The sequence below is a fragment of the Myotis yumanensis genome, unplaced genomic scaffold (assembly GCF_028538775.1).
Source record: "Myotis yumanensis isolate MYYU_CA2020_CCGP unplaced genomic scaffold, mMyoYum1.0.hap1 SCAF_7, whole genome shotgun sequence".
Taxonomy (NCBI): Eukaryota; Metazoa; Chordata; class Mammalia; order Chiroptera; family Vespertilionidae; genus Myotis; species Myotis yumanensis.
Window position 1 is genome coordinate 88902945 of NW_027223758.1, and position 22415 is coordinate 88925359.

The window sequence follows — 22415 nt, forward strand, 5'->3', positions numbered from 1 at the left end:
GTACTTAATAAAATAGCTTTCTAAGTTGATTAACATTTGAAATAAAGATAAAATAGGTTTATAAAGTTAAATCCAACATGAACCATTATCAGCATGTGGTAGCTTTCTCCTATCCACTTTTTAAGTACAAAATAATAGATTATCTCCTACACATCTTGGAGAGTGAGTTATGAGAATTAACTGTTATCATGTTTGCCTCTAGACAAAATTTTAATTAGACACACAAGTAGGAGAAAACCACTTTTAATTGAAAAATAAAACAATACATCTCAAATAAAACTCTGTTTAACAACATAAACGGTAATTTGTTGAAGAAATCGCTTCCCTAGGTGATAGTGTGGAATTTCGGTATGAGTATCAATACAATTTCCCTCCTTTATCCTGACTCAGTTATAAGCATATTAAAAATAAGAACCTTTTCAGGAATTTAAACTGAAAATCTGTAAAGCCTATCCTTATTTCTAATCCACTGACAAGAGGGGAGATTTTAAACAAACATTTCCATACTGAAGAGTTCCCAGATAATAGCAAATACAGTCAATATTTCCTTTATGAAAAAGTTTATATAAAAGACACACGAGACTATTAGTGATACTGAACTAATCCACAAAATTTCAAAACACAATTTCATCAAGATGATCTCTACTACAACTTTCCTTTCAAGCTCTCACATCCCAAAATAGTTTAACTTGACATACTGGGAAGTATTAAATTTTTAAAGAAAGTACTAACTTTATTGCTTTAAGTTAGAAAAAATCTATGGTCAAGTCTCTTATTAAAGAGTTAACAGCTATTCTTACAATTACACTCATGTAACTGCAGGAGAAATGTTCCAGCACGTGGTAAGCATCACTCTTTTGAATGACAAAGGCATCAGTTCATTGAGATGCATGGCTTTTGGTGACTGTTACTACCCATAAAGTCATCACTGTTTGACTGAGAAAGGCTTTTTGCAAAAATCCACTTCCAAAATTAACATTTTTATTAAATCAAGTTTAAAAAAAATGTTCACTGTAGAAAAGTCAACAAGGGTTTTAACAAAACCAAAATATCCCTTTTTATACAATGTATGTATATATTAGCAACGACTTCGGAAATGTTGTATTCTTTTAAAGAAAGCATAAACAATGTACATCAGTATGGAATGTCAGCTAATACACTCTTCGTTGTGTCCTCTGTTATCTGGGCCTTCTAGTACAAGTTCTTTTATGATTCTCATTACTGAATACCAAGTAATACACAAACCCAGTCTGACTAAAAAGCAGTGAAACAGAGCGGCTGGAAAATGTGTCACCACTTCAGTCGTGCATTATCGTTGAGAACAAAGAGCACCATATGGACAGGTCATTGAGTGTGTGTATAAACTCCATTTTTAAGGTGTAACAGCAGCATTTGGCTGTTACCTTTTAAAAATGTGGTGATATACAAAATGTTAATCAAATCAAGTAAACACTTAAATCCCATATTGCTTATCTATTTTTAAATCTGAATAGAAATCCTGTATATAACCTGCATGCATGTGTGTGTATTATACATATACATCTTTAGTTTTGCTTGAATTTCTCAACTGAGATGGAGCCAAACTTCTCACTTAAATATATATGTAGAACATACAACTGAATCACCAACTGAAAGTTTCTAATAAAAGTTTCATCTTAGCTAATGAGAAACACTAGCTATTGAAAAATTCTGAAGCCAAAGAGCTGTAAATTCAACTTAATATACATTAGGCTTATAAGTTAGTCAGCCAAACAAACAAGATTTGAAATTAGCAACTGCCCGCCAAAGAAATAAATTTTCCTCTTGATAGTTCCTTCTAATAGCAAAAAAAAAAAAAAAAAGGAAATATCCTTACATTAAGCTTTTACTTTTTAAACAGTTAAAATTATTAAAGAAATCTCACTAGTCTTCAAAAATACTAAATGTTATATAAATACCATGTTCTTAGAGTTGAATTCTTCAGCTAGAATCTGTATTAAAATTTTTTCCTTTGGATTGTTTCATTAGCACTTCAAGTCTCCATCTGCAACTCTGATAACTGGCTCAGGTTTGTTAGGTTCATATCAACCACATCTTTCTGCATTTGCTACTGTGTTACCTGTATTCAATAGCATCCCTGGGAGAAACCGCACCAAATTTCAAAAGCAACGTAAGGAAAAATTCAAGAATGTGTAATATGAAAAAGATAAAGTACAACAAGAATTCCCTTTTCGCCATTACATTAGTGAAATATAATCCTTTCAATGCTTTTAAAGATAATGTCCTAACATTCATTTTTAACTTTTCAAGAGAACAAAATTTTCAGATGGCCCACCTTTATTTTTCAATTTAAAAACTAAAACAATAGACTGAATTACTTTTATTAATAAACACATCAAGTTATTGAAATGGTGACTGCATTAGTTTTCTCCTTAAAGATGGCACTTGCAGGTACAAAGATGCTCAGATGTCTATAGCCTTCAGATGTTTACTTGAAAAGATTCTTCAACAGCAGTTTGATACTGGGTTTCCTCATCTAGCTGAAGATTCTAAAAAACAATAACATTACAATAGAAAACTATATTCCACTATTCAATACTTTGCCCAATATACTACACATCCTGACACACACTACACATAGTTGAAAAAGTTTATGTTACAACATATATCCTTTTAAATAAATGAACTATTATAAAAAAGTTTAATTATAATTATTTAAGAATAATTGATAAACAGGATCAGCAGAGAAAGTTGAGAATTAAAAGTGCCTTATGATAAATCATAAATTCAAAGTACAGTTAAGAGTGAACTACAATAAATGTTGTGTGATTTCTAGAAAAGAGTAAGAATGTCTGAAGGTAAAATAAATTTATTTTAGAAAAATAAGCATTTATTGAATCAGAGTTAAATAACAGTTTCTTAACCATCACATGAAGCTAAAAACTATAGCTCACTCAATCTTATACTACTGATCCTTAACTTTAACAATTCTATTTGCTATCAATTATGTCTATGGGTTTGCTTTAGAATAGGCTTCCACTGACAATCTCAAGTAATTAAAATGACATATTTTTCTGTGGCAAGGTAAAACAACCTGCCAAACTGATCAAAAGTGGTTCGCCAAATATGTTTTTGTTTTTCCAAGTACACAGATCTCCAGACATAGTAACCTTTCTTACAATGAGAATTTAAGAATAATCTACAATCTATAATAATAAAAGCATAATATGCTAATTAGACTGGACGTCCCTCTGGATGAAGCCGGGGTTTCGAGGGAAGCCCTGGTCCTGGGTGCCAGAGGGAGGCTGGTGCCAGCAGCTGGGGGAAGGAAGGCCTACTCTTGCACAAATTTTGTGCATCCAGCCTCTAGTTACTTCATAAAAATGCTAAAATTGTAAGAGCACACCTAAATTTTACATATGTTTGAACTGTTATTTTGAAATAGTATGATTAAAAATGCAAATTCCACAAAATAAACATTTATCAAGAATAACTATAATTTTGCCCTGGCCAGTATGGCTCAGTTGGAGTGTCATCCTGTACACCAAAAGGTTGCAGGTTCGATGCTCAGTTTGGGGCGTGAACGGGAGAAAACCATCAATGTTTCTTCCTCACATCAATGTTTGTCTCTCTTTCTCCCTTCCTCTCTCTCTCAAAATAAATTTTTTAAAAAAAGAGTAATAGTCATTGTCAGAATTGCACATGCCTGCATTTACCTTACACTTGACAACAAGCTATTCTCTGTTGGAATTAATGTTAAATTAGATAAAGTTTTAATTCACTGAAGTGAATAAAATGCAATCTCACAATAAATAAAACAAAGGCCACATCTAATTTTTAAAAAATCATGATGACACCTTTGGGAGGCAGAAATTAACCCCATGCTTTGCTTTGGGGATCCATTTTTACATTATGAAACTTCCCTCATTCTCCCTGTAAAAGCAGTCAACTAAGGCCAAAATGTACAACTTAACTGGCTTTACTTGATAACTAAGCCCCCTCATCTCAGAAATGTGTCTCGCATGCTGGATGTATCTATCATAATGGGATTCACACACACTCACACTCATGAAAAACACATCCTCCTTCATCCGGTATATCCTTTTACTTTTCTAGCAAGTACCTAGACAGTTTCATCTAACTCACTGTGTTCATCTGAGGTTTTGCTCTTCCACTGTAAATTATGTCTCTAGTACAGGAGGTGGACAGTATATTAAACTTTTCACCACTTCCACAAACCAAAATTCACCTAAATTATAAAAACAACAGAACTTGCTCTGTAACCATCCAATATGATACAACAGTTTGCCTCAGAACTCAAGTCTACATTGATAAAGTCAATTTAACTTTAATACTTAAACAGTATTTTCTTAATCTCGCAGAATTCACTTACCACAAATTCTCCATAATCAAACTGATGTCTTTGATTTAGATGACTAACGAAATTTCTAGTAATCTGGCTAGGATCTCCCCAAGGAAGAGACACACAAATAGGACATGTCTATGAGAAACAATATTTTAAATAAAAAACAATAAAAATAAAATGTTATAATTATTGAAGGTATTAAAACACAGGCTTAAATAACTGAAAACACCTACATGAAAAGCATTTCTACAAGCCAAATTCCATGACTAGATCATTTGTCTACAAAATTACCTTAAATATAAACTACACGAACACAACACAATGAAAAGAGGATCTTATACATTCTATTACTTAAATCCCCAATTACACAACTATTCCAAGAGAAACACCACATCCAGCCTTTAGCAATATTAATTGTAATGGTAATTATCATTAACCAGTATGTAAACTCACTTGAGCCACACAATAACTGTTATATAATTATTATAAGCTTTATTTCACTTATAAGTAAAATGAAAGGGTAGTAAACTTTAAATTGTATTCTTAAGGTTTTAAATGAAGTACATCTTAAAAAATGAATGGATTACTGAAATGAAATAAAAAAGAACTTTAGTAATTGAACTCTAGCCAAGTCTATGCTACGTTGAACATAACGTAGAAACAAATAAAAATTTGCTAATGCAATACAAAACAAAATCTCTTAAATAGGAGGTTTTTCCTAGAGACAGCTTTGGCGCTTCTATTGTTTATTTAACAGTAACTGACCCTGCTAAGCCTCCCTTCCCACTAGGAGAGAGCTGATGGACAGCCTCAATAGTTACTGAGGCATAGTTTTTCACATTTCTGTTCTAGTACACCCACCAACACTGCTTAGAAACATCCACAATCCTTATTTTATCTATAACATTTCCTTCTAGATCAAAATGTACAACCGAAAGGGAAGTATCTCTTCTAGCTCAAGTTTCTCCTGCTTCACCCACAACTGAAGTCACTTACCTGTGGAACTCATGTTCCAAATGAGGAGTTGTAGGGTTACTAACACACAATGTTGAAATCCTGCACTCTATCTCCTTCACTCACCAAAAAGGTCTCACCACTTTCTTACCCTCAAGATGGTATAAAAAGGATATATATGCACCAAAAAGAAAGTATGATTCCTTTCTTTCCTGGCTGTATGAATTCACTAGAGTCTGCAAGGATCCACACTTAAAACACCTAGTGGCTTTATTCTCACATACAGTTTCCACTTGTAGCAGACCCACCTGACCAGGCTGAGCTGACTGCATCCGGCACAGACCAAGAAACCGAGCAGCCCCAACAGAGCTGGGTCTTGCCCCCTCGGTAGTGAGTTCCCAGTTCACTCTCATTACTTCCCTCTTCTCTAGGCCCGTGGTCGGCAAACTGCGGCTCCCGAGCCACATTCGGCTCTTTGGCCCCTTGAGTGTGGCTCTTCCTAAGCCTTAGGAATACCCTAATTAAGTTAATAACAATGTACCTACCTATATAGTTTAAGTTTAAAAAATTTGGCTCTCAAAAGAAATTTCAATCGTTGTACTGTTGATATTTGGCTCTGTTGACTAATGAGTTTGCTGACCACTGCTCTAGACTATTCTCCTATGTAACACTCACAATAAGCATCTCTCTTTTATAAGTTACTGAAATCTCATTTTGCTTCAAACCTTTCATCTTCTGTTGACAAAAATCTACCTTATTGATAATGCCCCTTCCAAATTTAAAACTACCTTCCCCGTTGTTCACACGAAGTGAAATAAACGAACAGCATACTTTAAGCAGCAGGCCGTCTTAAACATATGTACTTACCACAGGAACTATTTGAAATAGGTGATGACTGTTACAGTGATCCAGTAAACGCTGTCTGGTAAAATTTGATTCTTGACACAAGGGACACTTAAAGGTGGGATGCCCAGAACTATAAAACAATTTTAAATGAAGTATACTTAAATTTGAAATCACAAACCAAAACACAGAAATAATGCTCTCCTGTTCTTAAGTCAATTACTTACGTTTCTTTTTTTTTAAGTTATAATAATTAGACTATTCAAAGATTCTCTAATTTTGAGAAATAAATGTTTTCGATAAATAATCTGCAACAGATGTTCCCAATCTCAGTTTACAGTATCGTTAATGTCTCAGTAAATTTTTTTATGGTGCCTCTAAGCAAAAATAAAAACAAACATAGCTGTTCCATGTACAAAGTAGTTAGGTCCAAAAATTTAATTTAGTCATTTGTGTGAGGCCAACAGATGCCACTGAATGTACCCTGAAACGTTTAATATCCTGTGGTGGCGGCCCTATTTGGAAGCCCCTATCTAGGAACTTAATTTTGAAAAGACTTTCATCAATATCTTTCATCTATCACAGCCTCTGGGAATCTAAATACAAAATTCCTAGGAAAAAATGAAAAACAAAAAAGCACTAATTACCAGAATGATCACTATTGCAAAGAACTTATATGCATATATGCATAACCCATGGATACAGACAATAGTGTGATGAAGGCCTGGGGTGGGGTGGGGTGGGGTGCGTTGGGGGGAGAAGGGGTCAATGGTGAAAAAAAGGGGACATCTGTAATACTTTCAACAATAAAAATAAATAAACATGATAGACCAAAAAGAAAAAGAAAAAAAGAAAGAAAAGCATCCTTTCATGAAAAAAAAAAAGCACAACATTTTGAGGATCGTGCTTCACTGGTTGCAATGCCTCTGAGTTTCAGCAAGGGACGGTTCAATACTGACAACCTACCTACACTATGCATGGAAGAGACATCATCACGGTGGAGGAGGAGAGCTAGACTCTTCTAATGTAATGTGATCCGTAAAATCAGCAACTGCATCATTTACTTCTAAACTACTATGTTCTCTAGCATAATATCTGGTGATTTAACTGAATAAAAACTTTTTAATTTAAAAAGCTATTATTTAATAAAGTAGCAGGATTTTCAAAAGCTTACCTTGTATTCTCTTGATACGTTTCTATGTTATCAGATGTAGATGTTTCACTCCTATTACTTAAGAAGCAAAGGGGTAAAGTTAATACCTCAAGCAATAAAGCACATTATAGATTCATTAGCTTGAACTGCTAACGAAGAAGGCTAGTCCATATTTGTTTTAAAAGCCTGAACTTCAAATAGTTCTGAACAACAAAAAGGAGGGCATTAATTACTTTTCAAATAAATTCTGATAAGACGGTTTATTGTGCCTTTACGTCCTTCAAAATTAATTTATGCAGCTACCAAAGTATAGAGAATATAGAATTTGGCATAATTACCTTAAATCTACAGCATGATAACATTTCCCCAGGTCCTTCAGACTTTAAAATTATGACTACCTCCACCTCTATCCAGGCTAGTATTTGAATGCTGGGATAGGCTCAAAAATTCATGAACGTTCTGATTTGTAACTAGGATATGGTTTAAGGTTGTGGCCTCCAAAGTAGAGTAGGTTTAAGAAAATATCTCAATGCTCATTTTCCAAAAAGAAACTAGGCTCTCCAACATTTAATACATAGAATTACTTGACATCCTCATTCAGACCCCATGCTTGAGACATGTGTCATATGCAGTATTAGAGAAACCCAGAGGCAAGCGTGGATATTCCATACAGGGACATTACAGAATTCATCAATGAGGTCAATTTTATAAAAACAAGGCCTTTCAATAGGAGAAATGTTGAAATAGAAATGAGTTAGCTAGTCAACAAAAAACTGTACCACACAGGTTTAAGAGTTGTTCAACTTAAAAACCGGCTATTCATTTTTCTTTTACAAGAAGGCAAGCAGCACAGCCAGTCCTCTCTACCCCAAAATTTTGCATCCACAGATTCAACCAACCGTGGATTAAAAGAATTCAGGGGGTGGAAATCTCAGGAAGTTCCAAAAAGCAAAACTTGAATTTCCCACACACGGATCAGCTGCCTCCTACAGCCCCTTACCAGGGATTGAGCCCTCCACTCAGGGCATGTGCCCGACAGGGAATCAAACGGTGACCTCCTAACTCATGGGACACTCACCAGCCGGACTACCGTAACAGTTTTAACTGAGGAGTAGGGGAAAAGCCTGACTGCAGTAGAGCAATTAAATGCAAAAAAATTAGCAACATGTGAAATGAATTGCTACTAAAAATAAAATCTGAAGAGACTCTGCCTGGCATACTGTCCCCTGGGGCCTTTCTATAATAGTGCCTAGACTGCCTTTCTTTACACAGTGTGTGTGTGCTTGCTATTGAGTTTTTAAAAATTAAACACTTCACTGTTACAGATATACACAGGGGTGGTAACACTAGAAAGAAAAGGGAGTGACCCAAAAAAGAGGACAGTGGTCACCTCTGGGCATATGGGACTCAGATGGTCATGGGTTCAAAAGGAGACTGTAAGGTGCTAAAAAAATGTTTAATTTCTTTTGACCTGGGTTTGTGGATAACTAGGTATTTATCACTATTTTTTAAAACACACAGGCATTTTGGCCATTCTTCTATATGAAATACATTTCCTAAAATGTCTAATGTACAGAAATATGAGACAATATGATACAAATCAAGCCAAACGCTAGTTTTTTAAAAATTGAGACAAAATAGAAATAAGAATTTACTTGTACCAGGTCTCACTTTACATGACATTTAATTGTCAGAGTAGAAATCTCAAACAACTCTATTTATTAGGTAGCATACAAGAAGATTCCAGTTTGTACACTACTGAAAGGAATTTTTTTCTAGTTTTTAAATTTCAGTTGCAAAAGAAAATAGCCTTCAACTCTCAGGTCTATTTTTTATCCAAAAAAGTGTCAATTTTCCTAAAATGATTTTTAAATAGCATAAGCTTAAGTATATCATGTCTAATGCATAGAAATCTGAGACAATAAGATACAAATCAAGCCAAACCTTAGTTTTTAAAAAATTGAGACTATGAACATAAACTGATAAACAAAAATAGAATCAGAGACATAGAAACATTGAACAGACTGTCCAGCCTATGAGAAGGAAGGGGGTGAGGGGGTTAGAGAGCAACCAAAGGACTTAAATGCATGTATACGAGCAAAACCAATGGACACAGACAGAAGGGGGGGTGGGGGCATGTGCTGGGGGATGGGAGCGGCCGGAGAGAGGTAAATGAGGGAAAAAGGAGACTCATGTAATACTTTAAACGATAAAGAATTTAAGTTAAAAAATAATAAAAATAAAATAAAATAAAAATTGAGACTAAAATAGAACTAAGAACTTACTAGTACCAGATCTCACCAGATCAGCTGATCTACCAGATGTAATCTTTCATGTATCAAACTTCTGAATACACAAATGATATAGTTCTCATATCATTTTACTTTAAACATAGACACACAAACAAAACAAACCTTATCATATAGTTCCCAAAACAATTTCAATAAAAAATTATCTTTTTAAGAATAAATATTGCTTACCTGTTCCCTACTGAATCTTGAGAGATCTGAAAGTTTGGAATGATAGCAGAAACACCATATTCATCTTGATACTTCTTACAAGATTTGTAATGATGTCTCATGCGATAGAATTTAATCTGTAAATTATTAAAATTTAATGTGACTTTTATTTAAAATAGAACTCACCAAGATTTGAGATATTGTCAAAAGAGAAAAAAAGATCAAACTAGGTAACTAAATACCCCATTTAAACAAGAGGTTCTGTTTAAGTAAATGGTTTAATTCTCAATTGTTTCTGGCCATTAGGTGCGAAACAATGGAGAAGAGTCCATCAGTCTGTAAACTCACTGCAAAAAATATCTATCTAATAATAGGGTAATATGCAAATTGGTCAGGACGCCGTCACAGTAACTGCCGATCAGCAGGCTGCATGCACAGGAGGTGCGGGTGGGCGGGGACTTGCAGCGTCGGGGGACAGGGGTGGGACTTGCAGTGTTGGGGATGCAATGACGGCTGCCGCTTGCCCAGGGCCGGCCCCAGGCTCAGGCAAGCAGCCAATGGTCGCTGCCACTGCAAGGGCCCAAGGCTCAGGCAAGCCGCAGTGGCTGCAAAGACCCGAGGCTCAGGCAGCCTCACAGCTGGCAGTGGCAGCAGCAGAGGCGTGATGGGGGCATCGCCTTCCCGATCGCCTCCTGCAGAGGGAGGCCAGAGGGTGCAGTAGAGAGGGAGTGATGGGGGCGGTGCCTTTCCCTGATCAGCCAGTCGCCTCTGGCAGAGGCAGGACATCCCCTGAGGGCTCCCGGACTGTGAGAAGGGACAAGCCAAGTTGAGGGACCATCCTCTCCCCGCCAGTGTACAAATTTCGTGCACCAGGCCTCTAGTTAAGAAATAACTTTACACTTAAAACAATACTACTAATAAAAGATAAATGAAAGTACTACGAGGTTGGCTCAGGGTATTGGGCATTGCTTTATTCTTTAACTACTGCAACTCAGCAGAGTTAGAAAGCACTTTAAAAAAATTACGTTTCTCAGTTAACACTTTTTTCAGTTTCTCGGTGAGGAATAAAGCCAAAAATCTCTCAGGTGTATTTTCCAGCTTTACTTCATTGCCCTCTCAATTAAGACCTTCCTCAAAGAGATGGAAACACAGACTGGCTTGTGTGAATGCATGAAATAGCAACTGGTTTTACTCACTGACCATATCAGCTATTTGAAAAAGTGGCTGCAATAAATTCATAGGATATGGCTTCACCATTTCACTCCCTCTCCAAATGATAGAACAATAAAATCCCAATTGGAGAATTAATGCCAGTTATTTGTCAATAGCTGACTTTCCCACTTGTTCCAAAAAACTTAGGCAAAGTCTTATGCCAGATATTTTGTGATTTCTTATATAAAACACATAAATACACAAGCAAAGTGGCTGCTAATGATTTCTTAACTACATAAATCCATCAGGCCATTTCTATGTGCAAAATTGCAATAATGCCCTAGCTGGTTTGGCTCAGTGGATAGAGCATCGGCCTGCGGACTAAAGGGTCCCGGGTTCAATTCCAGTCAAGGGCATGTGCCCAGGTTGCAGGCTTGATCCCCAGTGGGGGTGCACAGGAGGAAGCCGATCATTGATTCTTTCTCTTCATTGATGTTTCTATCTCTCTCTCTCTCTCCCTCTCCCATCAGAAAAACTATTTAATGGTTGAATTTGTACCAGAATGGGGTTTAAAGGACTTAAATGCCAATTTGCTAATTTAACTCATTTAGTAAATAATAAATGAGTAATTACTTTGAGAAAAGGAAACCATGATAAAAATTATGGCAAAGTCAGAGATTATATCTTTCAGTCTCTGTTCTCTATAAATTTATAATCTACTAGAGGCCCAGTGCATGAATTCGTGCACCAGTGGGGTCCCTCAGCCTGGCCTGCGAGATCAGGCCGAAACCAGCTCTTCAACATCCCCCGAGGGGTCCCAGATTGCGAGAGGGCACAGGCCAGGCCAAGGGACCCCACCAGTGCACGATCAGGGCCGGAGAGGGACGCAGGAGTTTGGCCAGCCGGGCAGGAACCACAGGAGGGCTCCAGGGTGTGTCCAGCCTGTCTTGCTCAGTCCCACTTGGCCAGACCCCAGCAGCAAGCTAACCTACTGGTCAGAGTGTCTGCCCCGTGGTAGTCAGTGCACATCATAGCGACTGGTCGACTGGTCAACTGTCTGCCCCCTGGTGGTCAGTGCACGTCACAACAACTGGTTGACCGGTCAATTGTCTGTCCCCTGGTGGTTAGTGCACATCATAGTGACTGGTTGAGTGGCCTTAGCATATCATTAGCATATAATGCTTTGACTAGTAGCCCTGCACACTAATCCATGCGCCAGTAGCTCATTGCCACCCTCCAGTAGCTCTCCGCCCACTGCCCCACCCTCTTATAGCTTTCCCCGCCCCCTCTCCCTGCTCCCCCTCATAACTTGCTGCCCTGCCCCCTCCTGTAGCTCTCTGCCGCCCGCTTGTAGCTTGCTGCCCCACCCTCCTGCTGATCCACGATCCAGTCGTTACGTGGTCGATCATTACGCATCACGGAGTAATGACCATTTGAATATTACATCTTTATTATATAGGACTGGTTGAACAGATGACTGAACACTTAGCTTATTAGGCTTTTATTATATAGAATAGCCATCACTCTCTTTTTTTTTGCATTTTCACCCCAATTCCCAATCTAAATGACTTCTTCCCTTCAAAACAATACCCACCAAGAATATTCAGACAGGAACTTCAGGATAGAAACTTGACTTGCAAGAGCTATTTCACACTTACTGTACCTGTTTTGCACAACATCTGCAGCTACCAGATAACTTCCTCATGATATTTTCAAGGTCTAAGGCCCGTTCAGGACATGCTCTTTCTCTTCTAGTCACATTTCCACGACAGAGCGGACAATGTATTCCACTTTCTCTCATTGCAGTCAGGAAACATTTTCTACAAAAACTAAACCAAACAGTTGTGACATGTTAACTACAGCAAAAAGCAGTCTTTTCATTGCTATAATTAAACACAAACAAGCACTTACAGATATGCATTCGTGCTAAATAAGTGAGGCAATACACATATACATAAATCTCAGAATTTTAAAAACTATGTGTATTTCTCAGAGTGTAAGACTAATCACTGGGCTACATGGGAATATAAAAGAAACTACAATCAAGTCTGCTTTATAATTTTTTAACATAATACATGAAAAATAAACATTATATCATTTAGTAGCTCTGTGATCTCACACTGCATTCCTTGCCCTTATAAAAATGAAAGAATGGACCATATCAGCTTTTGTCTCAAATTGATGTATATCAAGATGTTGTTCCACGTGATATGAACAGGTCTACTACAGAACAGCACACAAATTGATCTGGAAAATTATAGGATAAACAAAGTTAATAAGGTATCTTTTTTTTTTTTTTTTAATCCTTACCTGAGGATATTTTTCCATTGACTTTTAGAGAGAGTGGAAGGGAGGGGAGAGACAGAGAGAGAGTGACACACACACATTGATTGGTTGCCTCCCTCAGACACCCTGACCAGGGCAGGGGATAGAGCCTGCAACCAAGAATCAAACCTGGGACCCTTCAGTACACAGGCCAACGCTCTTATTCACTGAGCCAAACCAAAACCAGCTACGGCAATAAGATATCTTCTGCTAAGAAAAATATAAGTGTTGCCCAAACTTATGTGGTCAGGAAATATAAAAATTTCCCACAACAGTGTGCAATGGAACATAACTTGAAAAATATTTAAGAACCCTTCCAGCTCTAACCGTCTATAACCAACATTACACTAACCAAAACCAAATTACTAAAATTTTAATTTCTTCTCCCTTAACGCAATGAAATACCAAATTTGATCAATTTGCTTTTAGAAAAACCAGGTAAAACATTGCCATCTCTATCTGAATCCATCTATATCTCAACCCCCTATAAATACAAGTATACCAATTTTCCTCAACTATACTAAATTTGAGAGGTAACAGTATAATAACAGATTACAGAATCTGAGTTTCCTAACTGTAGCATTGAACAAGTCACTTTTCCCCTCTAAAATCAATTTCCTATCATAAAATAAAAAATTATCTATACTTGATAGGGTTGTTCAAAGGATTAAAAAAAGTAATGCAGTAAAATGCTTATCACAGTGTTTTTGACATTTAGGAAAGTGCTCAATAAATAGTAGCTAATACCTTTAAAGTAGTATTAGAAGTGACTACCAATTATTAAGACATTAAAAATATTCACCAAAACCAGGAGTAAAAAAATAAAATAAAAACCCACAGAGTAATACTGAGGTACTATTTTCCAGTAATCAAACTAAAAACTAGTTTAAAAAATAATAACAGTGTTAGAGTGCTCCACATACTTGGATAGCAATTTGTCAATCCTTGAAGAGAGGTGTCCCAAAAGTCTGAGTGCCATTTTAAGCTTTAATAACTTCTAATGTATAAATATTACAAAGTGAAAAAACCAACATTGCCGAGTTTAATTCTTTAAATTAAAAGTTTAAAGTTTAGCCCTAACCGGTTTGGCTCAGTGGATAGAGCGTCGGCCTGCAGACTGAAGGGTCCCAGGTTCGATTCCGGTTAAGGGCATGTACCTTGGTTGCAGGCACATCCCCAGTAGGGGGTGTGCAGGAGGCAGCTGATTGATGTTTCTCTCTCAGCAATATTTCTAACTCTTTATCTCTCTCCCTTCCTCTCTGTAAAATATATTTTTTTTTAAATTAAGTTTAATTGTTTATATGTTTTCTAAACTTTGAATAATAAATTTTTAAATTATGTTTCAGTGTTTGCATTCTTTCATAAGAGGAATTAGAACAAAAACAAAACACTAACTGAAATAACAGAGTAGACCAATGATTGTCAACCATTTTAATCTCATGCACACATAAACTAATTACTAAAATTCTGCAGTACCAAAAAAAATTTTTTTCCTGATCTGACAAAAAATATAAGCATAATTATGATTCACTCATACCCAATGGCTATTGTTGTATTGGCTGTTGTCTTTTTTTTATTTGACAATCCAAGGGAAAAGCGGTCATGTCCCTGACCAAACAGTCCGGTATTGCATGTTCTAAAAATTCTTGTGGAGCCCTGGCTAGGTAGCTCAGTGGGTTAGAGCCTCATCTTCAGTCTTACCAAAAAAAAAAAAAATTATGTTGAGATCTGACTGCAATTGCATTAGCATTTTTAGAGTTATCTGGGGAAGAACTGACATCTTAATTTTACTGCTTTGTCCATAAATATGTCAGATCTCTTATCTTATGTGTTTCAATAAAGTTTTTAAATTTCCCTATAGAAGCTTCATAATGTGTATTAGCTTTATTCTCATAAACACTAAATATTCTAAACTATTGCTCTTGTATCCAGAAACCTCTCTGTTCTATCCTATTGGTCTAACTGTTTCTCAGTTGTCACACTTAGGGTTTGCAATAATGTTATCATCTACAAATTACACTCAGATGTACACACCCAAAACAATACTGTATATTGGTTACAGATGCATTCATTTTGAAAGTTTAAAGTTAAGGGGATGGGGGATAAAAAAACTTTATAAATTCATAAGTTTTACTTATAAGCATACACACAAAAGTCCTAAATCAGGCACAATGATATAAGAGAAAGGGTGTGGAATAGTTTTTTTGTTTCATTTTTACTGACTGATTTTAGAGAGGAAAGTAGGGAGAAAAAGGGGAGGAAGAAAGGGGGGTGAGAGAAACCAATTTGTTGTTCCACCTATTTATGCATTCATTGGTTGCTTCTTATAGCCCTGCCTGGGAGTGAACACCTTGGTGTATGGGGATGATGCTCTAAACCAGTGGTCTCGAACCGTGAGGTCCGAAAGGTTGGTGACCACTGCTCTAAACAACTGAACTACCTACATGGCCAGGGCTAGTTCTTTTGTTTTGTTTTGTTTTGTATCTTGCATCTAATCTTAGCAAACCAAGCAAAACTGGCTTTTAAAACAATTGTCCTATGTGTAATTTTGCTTTATATCAGAACACACAGCCAATATATTTCAAAATAAACTGCACGTAAAATCTGCAATTTCTTTGTTAAAATTGTTAGCAACTATCCTGAAGAGCACCATGAAGGAAATTTCAAAAGTCAGCACCTATTCTGGTCCAAAGTATTTTTAGTATATGATCAAAAGCTTTTCCGGGTGGCTCAGTTGGTTGGAGTATCAATCCAGTGCACCAAGGTTCCAGGTTCAATCCCATCAGGGCACATATAGAAGGCAACCAGTGAATGCACAGATAGGTGGGACAACACATCAATGTTTCTCCATCACTCTCTCTCTCAAATCAATAAAAAAAAATTAATTATATTAAGAAGCTTTTACACACTTTCCTAAAAGCCAAGTATTTATTTAGTTGAAAATTACTGTTAATTGACTGTGTTCCCTCAGGGACACATCTTTTTTCTTTTGCATTGCATATTAGCTAAATGTTGAATTAATTTTCACTGAAAAGTAAAAACAAATACCAAAAACTTACATGCAATAAATTAATTGAACAAACTATACAATAAACTCTCTAAATATTAATTACATTGCTATAGACAACTGACATTTCCAAAAATAATGAAAAACATTCATATAAGAAACTAAAAAAAGTAATCAGGTTTAAAATTAATTTAGGACTTTATATTTATTCAAAATGTAAAGACAAAAAGAAACATTTCCAGTTAAAATAGACAACATAATAAGTGCAAAACAAGGGGCTTTATTAAATAGACTAGAGGTCCGGTGCATAAAAATTTGTGCACTCGGTGGGGGAGGGGGGGTCCCTCAGCCCGGCCTATGCCCTCTTGCAGTCTGGGACCCCTCGGAGGATGTCCACCTGCTGGCTTAGGCCTGCTCCCTGGGGGATCGGGCCCTAGCTGGTAGTCAGACATCCCTCTGGCAGCCTGGTAGCCTTCGGGGGATGTCCACTTGCCAGCAGGGAGCAGGTCTAAGCTGCAGTGGGACATCCTTAGCGCTGCTGAGGCAGAAGAGGCTCCCATCACCACTGCTGTACTGGCAGCCATCAGCCTGGCTTGTGGCTGAGCAGAGCTCCCCCACGTGGGAGTGCAATGACCACCAGAGGGCAGCTCCTGCATTGAGCATCTGCCCCCTGGTCATCAGTGTGTGTCATAGTGACCAGTCATTCCCAGTCATTCTGCTGTTAGGGTCAGTTTGCATATTACCCTTTTATTATATAGGACAGAGGCCTGGTGCATGGGTGGGGGCCGGCTGGTTTGCCCTGAAGGGTGTCCCGGATCAGGGTGGGGGTCCCACTGGGGTGCCTGGACAGCCTGGGTGAGGGGCTGATGGGTGTTTGCAGGCTGGTCACACCCCCTTCAGGGTGGGGGTCCCCACTGGGGTGCCTGGCCAGCCTGGGTGAGGGGCTGATGGCTGTTTGCAGCTGGTCACACCCCCTTCAGGGTGGGGGTCCCCACTGGGGTGCCTGGACAGCCTAGGTGAGGGGCTGATGGCTGTTTGCAGGCTAATCACACCCCCTTCAGGGTGGGGGTCCCCACTGAAGTGCCTGGCCAGCCTGGGTGAGGGGCTGATGGCTGTTTGCAGGCTGGTCAAGCCCCCCCTATTGGGGACCCTCACCCCATGGAAGTCTGGCCAGCCTGGGTAAGGGGCTGATGGCTGTTTTCAGGCTGGCCACACCCCCTTTATGGTGGGGGGTCTCCACTGGGGTGCCTGGCCAGTCTGGGTGAGGGGCTGAGGGCTGTTTTCAGGCTGGCCAAGCGCCCTGGAGACGAAAGCTCCCAGCCTCTCCTTTTTTTCTTTTATCCTGGGATTTATTTACCTTCTATAATTGAAACTTTGTAGCCTTGAGAGGAGCTCAGAGCTGGCCAGGGCGGGCAGGAGGGAAGCCTCCTGCTCACTCCAGCTCCGTGGCCATGGCCGGCTGAAAGCAGGCATCTGGGGTTTATTTACCTTCAATAATTGAAACTTTGTTGTTTTGAGTGGAGCTTAGAGCCCACTGCAGGAAGCTTGGCTTCCTCCATCATTGGGGCAACCAAGCCTCCTGCTTGCTGCAGCTCCGTGGCTGCTGGCTGCCATCTTGGTTGGGTTAATTTGCATATAGTCGCTCTGATTGGTTGGTGGGCGTGGCTTAAGGTGTAGCGAAGGTATGGTCAATTTGCATGTTTGTCTTTTATTAGTGTAGATACTGAAACTTCTTAAAGAAGACTGGCAAGATATATCTTAGAAAGCAAAAGTGATTAATGGGTGCAAAGGCAATTTACTGGGAGAAAGAGAGACTTTTCAATCAGTGATGTTGGAGTGCCCAGCAAGCGTGACTCAGTGACTGAGCCTGGACCTATGAACCCAGAGGTCACAGTTCAATTCCTGGTCAAAATATCCATTTATTGAAAGAGAAAGAAAGAAAAAGAAAAGAGAGAAAGAGAGAGAAAGAGGAAGGGAGGGAGGGAGGGAGGGAGGGAGGGAGGGAGGAAGGAAAGAAAAGAAAAGAAAAGAAAAGAAAAGAAAAGAAAAGAAAAGAAAAGAAAAGAGAAAAGGAAAGAAAAGAAAAGAAAAGAAAAGAAAAGAAAAGAAAAGGCCCTGGCCAGGGATTAAACCTGAAACAAGGTATGTGCCCTTGACCAGGAATCAAACCAGCAACCCTTTGGTGCTCTGGCCAATGCTCTAACCACTGAGCATATCAGCCAGGGCTCACATTCAATATTGTTAATTCAACTTTACATGTTTTTCAAAATATTACATCTCACCTAGGCAATATTACACCTGACTACCGTTTCCTTATAATTTTTCTATTTCTACTGTCACATTCCATCCTGGGTTTTCTTCCTATCCTGTCCATTCCTTCACAGACTGCACTTTTCTTCACTCCGTATTTTAAAATGTATTCTTCAGCACTTTGTTTTATCTAAGCCCTCTGCTATCTTTTAATTTATATACCTCTTTCGGTAGCAACATCCATAGCACAGTTTTAGCTCCATTCCCCAGACCTACGTACGCACACCTAACTAACGAACATTCATTCATCAAATCTTACAGGATATCCTTAAAATGTCAGAAACCTCTTCTCTTTGTCCCAGTATCATTACCTTGATTCAGGTTCTAATCATTTCCCTCTTTGACACAGCAATGGATGGCCTTTTAACTAGTCTCACCAATAATAAGCTGGACCCTGTACTAAAGAGAACTTACTAGCCCCGGTCAGGTAGTTCGGTAGGTTATAGGGTCGACCCAATATGCCAAAATTGTGGGTTCGATCCCTGGTCAGAGCACATACAAGAATCAACCAATGGCCCTGGCCAGTGTGACTCAGTTGGTTGAGTATCATACCATGCACTGAGAGGTCGACGGGTTCAATTCCTGGTCAGGGCACATGCCTGGTTGCAGGCTCAATCCCCAGTAGAGGCTATGCAGGAGGAAGTCGATCAATGTCTCTCTCTCGCTCCCTCTCCCTTCATCTCTCTCTAAAATCAATAAAAACATATTTTAAAAAATCAACCAAGGAATGCATAAACAAGTAGAATGTTCCTCTCTAAAAATCAATCAGTAAAAAACAATAAGTGGAACAAACCAATGTTTCTCTCTCCCTTCCTCTTTCTAAAAACAAATTACAACCAACAAAAAACAAATAAATAAATGAGAACTTATTACAACTGAAATGCCACTCCCCTGCCAAATTATTGAATTGGTCTCTATGGCTTCAGGAAAAAGTTCTGGTTTACACAGTAAATTCCTGCCCATCTCTCTCAGCTCCAGCTCCACTTCACTCATCCTTTGGCTTCAGCCAAACTTTGTAGTCCAGTGTTGTCATCCTCTGTGATCCCTGCTGGCCTCTGCATGTGCTAGAAACCTCATCCAGGTGTATTCAACCAACCCCGAACACCAAATCTGACCTAAAGCATTACTTCCTCCAGGAAGTGTCCCCTGTACTCACAGGCTGAGTTAGATGCCTTCCCAATGCTCACACAAACGTCCTACCTGACCCTCTTTCACAGCAATGCCATTCATCACAGGCCTTCTCCATCAGACCCGTATTAAAGGAAGGAGCACTCTGTTCCCTGTACCCGACCCACAGAAAGCACTCAACATTTTGGTCAAGTTAATCTATGATAAGGAACTTGCTCCTTTGCCTGGAACAGTGTGGGCAAACCCTCTGCTGTCACTGAAAGGGTAGTAAGAACCTTTTCTTTTCTAACAGACCCACAGTGCCCTTCATCTCTCACTACCCACCAATCCAAAACTGACTCTGGGCTAACTATAAGTTTGTCTAAAGGCACAGGTTTGTCTTTTGTGAAAAGGGAAGAGCAAGTCAATTTAATCTAGATTATTTAAAACATAATCCTATCTCTCCACAACACTCCTTTCATCCATCAGGCACTGTTCCACCATTACCACCCCTTCCAATAAAACTCTTTCCCTTCTGCTTCCTTCAATTCATTGTTCAGCCAGAGCCTGGAACAACTGTGTGCTGGGGGTTTGGAGGAGGGGGACAGAGAGATGGGGGAGGGTGTTAAAACAGTGCTCACTCCTCTCATCAACAAAATCTGCTCAGTATTTATTTCATTTCCATATCTAGTCCCATCACATCCAAGCCCAAGGAGTTGATGTGAGAAAGGTCCTTAACTCTTTTTCAGCCTTGAGGTGAAGTCAAATTCCAGTCTGATTTTAAATGCCCCCCAAGGGAAGTGGACTTGAGCAGGCTGCTTGGAACCCGGAGGGGAGCTAGAGGTCACAATGAGTTCTGTAAGGTCAAACACCCCGAGGGGAGCTGAAATTATTCCGCTCAGAGAAAACCCACTTCCTCTCCCGCTGCCCTGCGCGCCCTCCCTTCCTTCCACCCACGGCCCCGCCGGCACCAGCAGGAAAGGCAGCAAGTCATGATCATGACTACTGGCAGGTTAAAGGCTGAAAAACAGACACTGCGCCCTAGACACCTCGAAATGTTTTTCTAACATCTGCATTCGCTGCTCCAAATAATAAAGGCATTTCGCACTGTCATTCATCTCCCTTAAACAACAAAAGCATAAACGGCATAACTTCTAGCATGAAAAGCCAGACTCTTGGCTCACAACCACCACAGGACAGGCACGAGGCAGGCGGTACAGTCAAGACTGAAGAGCAAGGGGAGCAGAACGGGCGTCGAGAAGCTCCGTGGTGAGCGTGTCAGTCAGTCCTCGGACCCAAGGGTCTCGGGTTCGATTCCCGGTCAAGAGCTCGAACCTCGTACCTCGGCCCCAGACCCCAGCCCCGGTAGGAGGCTCCCAATCCCTGTTTCCCTCCCCCTCCGCCCTCCCTCTTTCACCTCCCTCTCCCCCCTTCCTTCCACTCTCTCTAGGAGTCAAGGGAGAAAATATCCTCAGGTGCGGACTAAAAAAGAAAAGAAAAAGTTTAACAACTGTCATGAAATTTCTGATGAACCCGAAATTCAATGCATTCTTTACAAAACTACAGCTCCTCCCTCTTCAAAAAAAAAAGAGGGGGGCGGGGGGTGGGGACAGAAAGCAATGTATTTAGGAACGTGTTGGATGCTTCTCGCTCCCTGCAAGCACTCAGCTCGGTGTATTCCCTGGAAACCAGGGCGCCCGGCCCTCACCTGCCAGAACCGCTGCCGCAGGTCTGGAGGGGAGCCCGGGGGTCGCTGGTGACTGAACAAGTTCCCGGGGGGCGCGGGGCGCGGCCGGCCGGTCCGAGCGCCCCCCCCCCCCCCCGGCCCCCTCCCTCCCGCCCGGCTGCGGCCCGAGCAGCAGGGGCACCGCCTGGCCCGGCCCCTCCGCGCCCTCCCGCCCCCGGGGTCCCCGCCTCCTTCCCGTCCGCCGGCCTCCTCTCCGCCCCGGGAACCGGCGAGGAACGGGCCGGAGGTGGCACAAAGGGGAACCACCGCTCCAACACCCGGAAACCCGGCCCTCCCACAGCCGAGGGCAGACACCCCACCACCCCGGGGCGACCGGGCTCCGCGCCTGACCCGAGGCTGAGCGCCTCCGAGGGGGCGCCGGGCCGGGGCGGGCGCGCGGGGCGCTGCGGGCTGGGAGGACGGGCAGCCGGGTCGCCTGGAAGCGGCCGGCTCGGCGCGGGGCGGGCCGGCGCCGGGGCGAGTGTTGACACCGACGCCCGCCTTCGCCCATGTTGCTAGGAAACAAAAAGGCTCCCCGGCCCCGGCCGGTCCTCCCGGGCCTGGGGGCGACAGGGCCTCCGGGCCTGCAGACGCCGCCGGGCAGGGCCTGGGCACGGCCCCGGGCGCAGCCACGAGGGACCCGGAGACCCGCAGCCCGGGGTGCGGGGCCGGGCGCGGCCGGAGGAGGAGGGCCGAGCTCGGACGGCGCGCGGGCGGGCAGGCCGCGGCGAGCTCGGCGCCTGTCAGGCCGCGGCGGCGGTCCCGCGCCGGGTGCGGGCCTAGGCGACCCCCGGCGGCGCGCGGAGGAGGGGCGTCCACTCACACGTGCTGACAGGCCGCGGTCCGCACCGGCGTCTTGAGCACCTCCTGGCAGACGGGGCAGTAGAAGTCGTCCTCGGTGTAGGAGGCGGCCGCCGAGGGGTCCTCGGCCATGGCGGGGGCGGGGAATCCCGGCGGCGGCGGCCGAGGTGGCAGTGGCGGCCCGGGCCCGACTCCCTGCGCGAACCCGGAGGGGCGGGGACTCGGGTGAGGAA

The 22415-nt window shown here is 41.1% G+C and overlaps 1 protein-coding gene across 1 annotated transcript; it reads right to left on the reverse strand.

The window, feature by feature from the left end:
- Window positions 1–227: 227 nt before the first annotated feature.
- On the reverse strand, window positions 228–22377 carry RNF138 (ring finger protein 138). Its single transcript, XM_070421217.1, has 7 exons — window positions 22205–22377; window positions 12570–12735; window positions 9776–9891; window positions 7317–7373; window positions 6167–6275; window positions 4373–4480; window positions 228–2528 (listed from the first exon to the last, which is right to left on the reverse strand). The coding sequence occupies exons 1-7, from the start codon at window positions 22312–22314 to the stop codon at window positions 2460–2462; spliced, it is 735 nt and encodes a 244-aa protein (XP_070277318.1). The 5' UTR covers window positions 22315–22377; the 3' UTR covers window positions 228–2459.
- Window positions 22378–22415: the final 38 nt, after the last annotated feature.

Bases quoted from the DNA above. Each gene is read 5' to 3' on its own strand.
- RNF138 (XM_070421217.1), bottom strand. From the start codon at position 22,314: ATGGCCGAGGACCCCTCGGCGGCCGCCTCCTACACCGAGGACGACTTC. The intron at 9,892-12,569 runs GTACAGTAAGTG...AATAATTTACAG, and splicing joins GCAGATGTTGTGCAAAACAG to ATTAAATTCTATCGCATGAG. The intron at 6,276-7,316 runs GTAAGCTTTTGA...ATTGTTTTATAG, and splicing joins ACGTATCAAGAGAATACAAG to TTCTGGGCATCCCACCTTTA.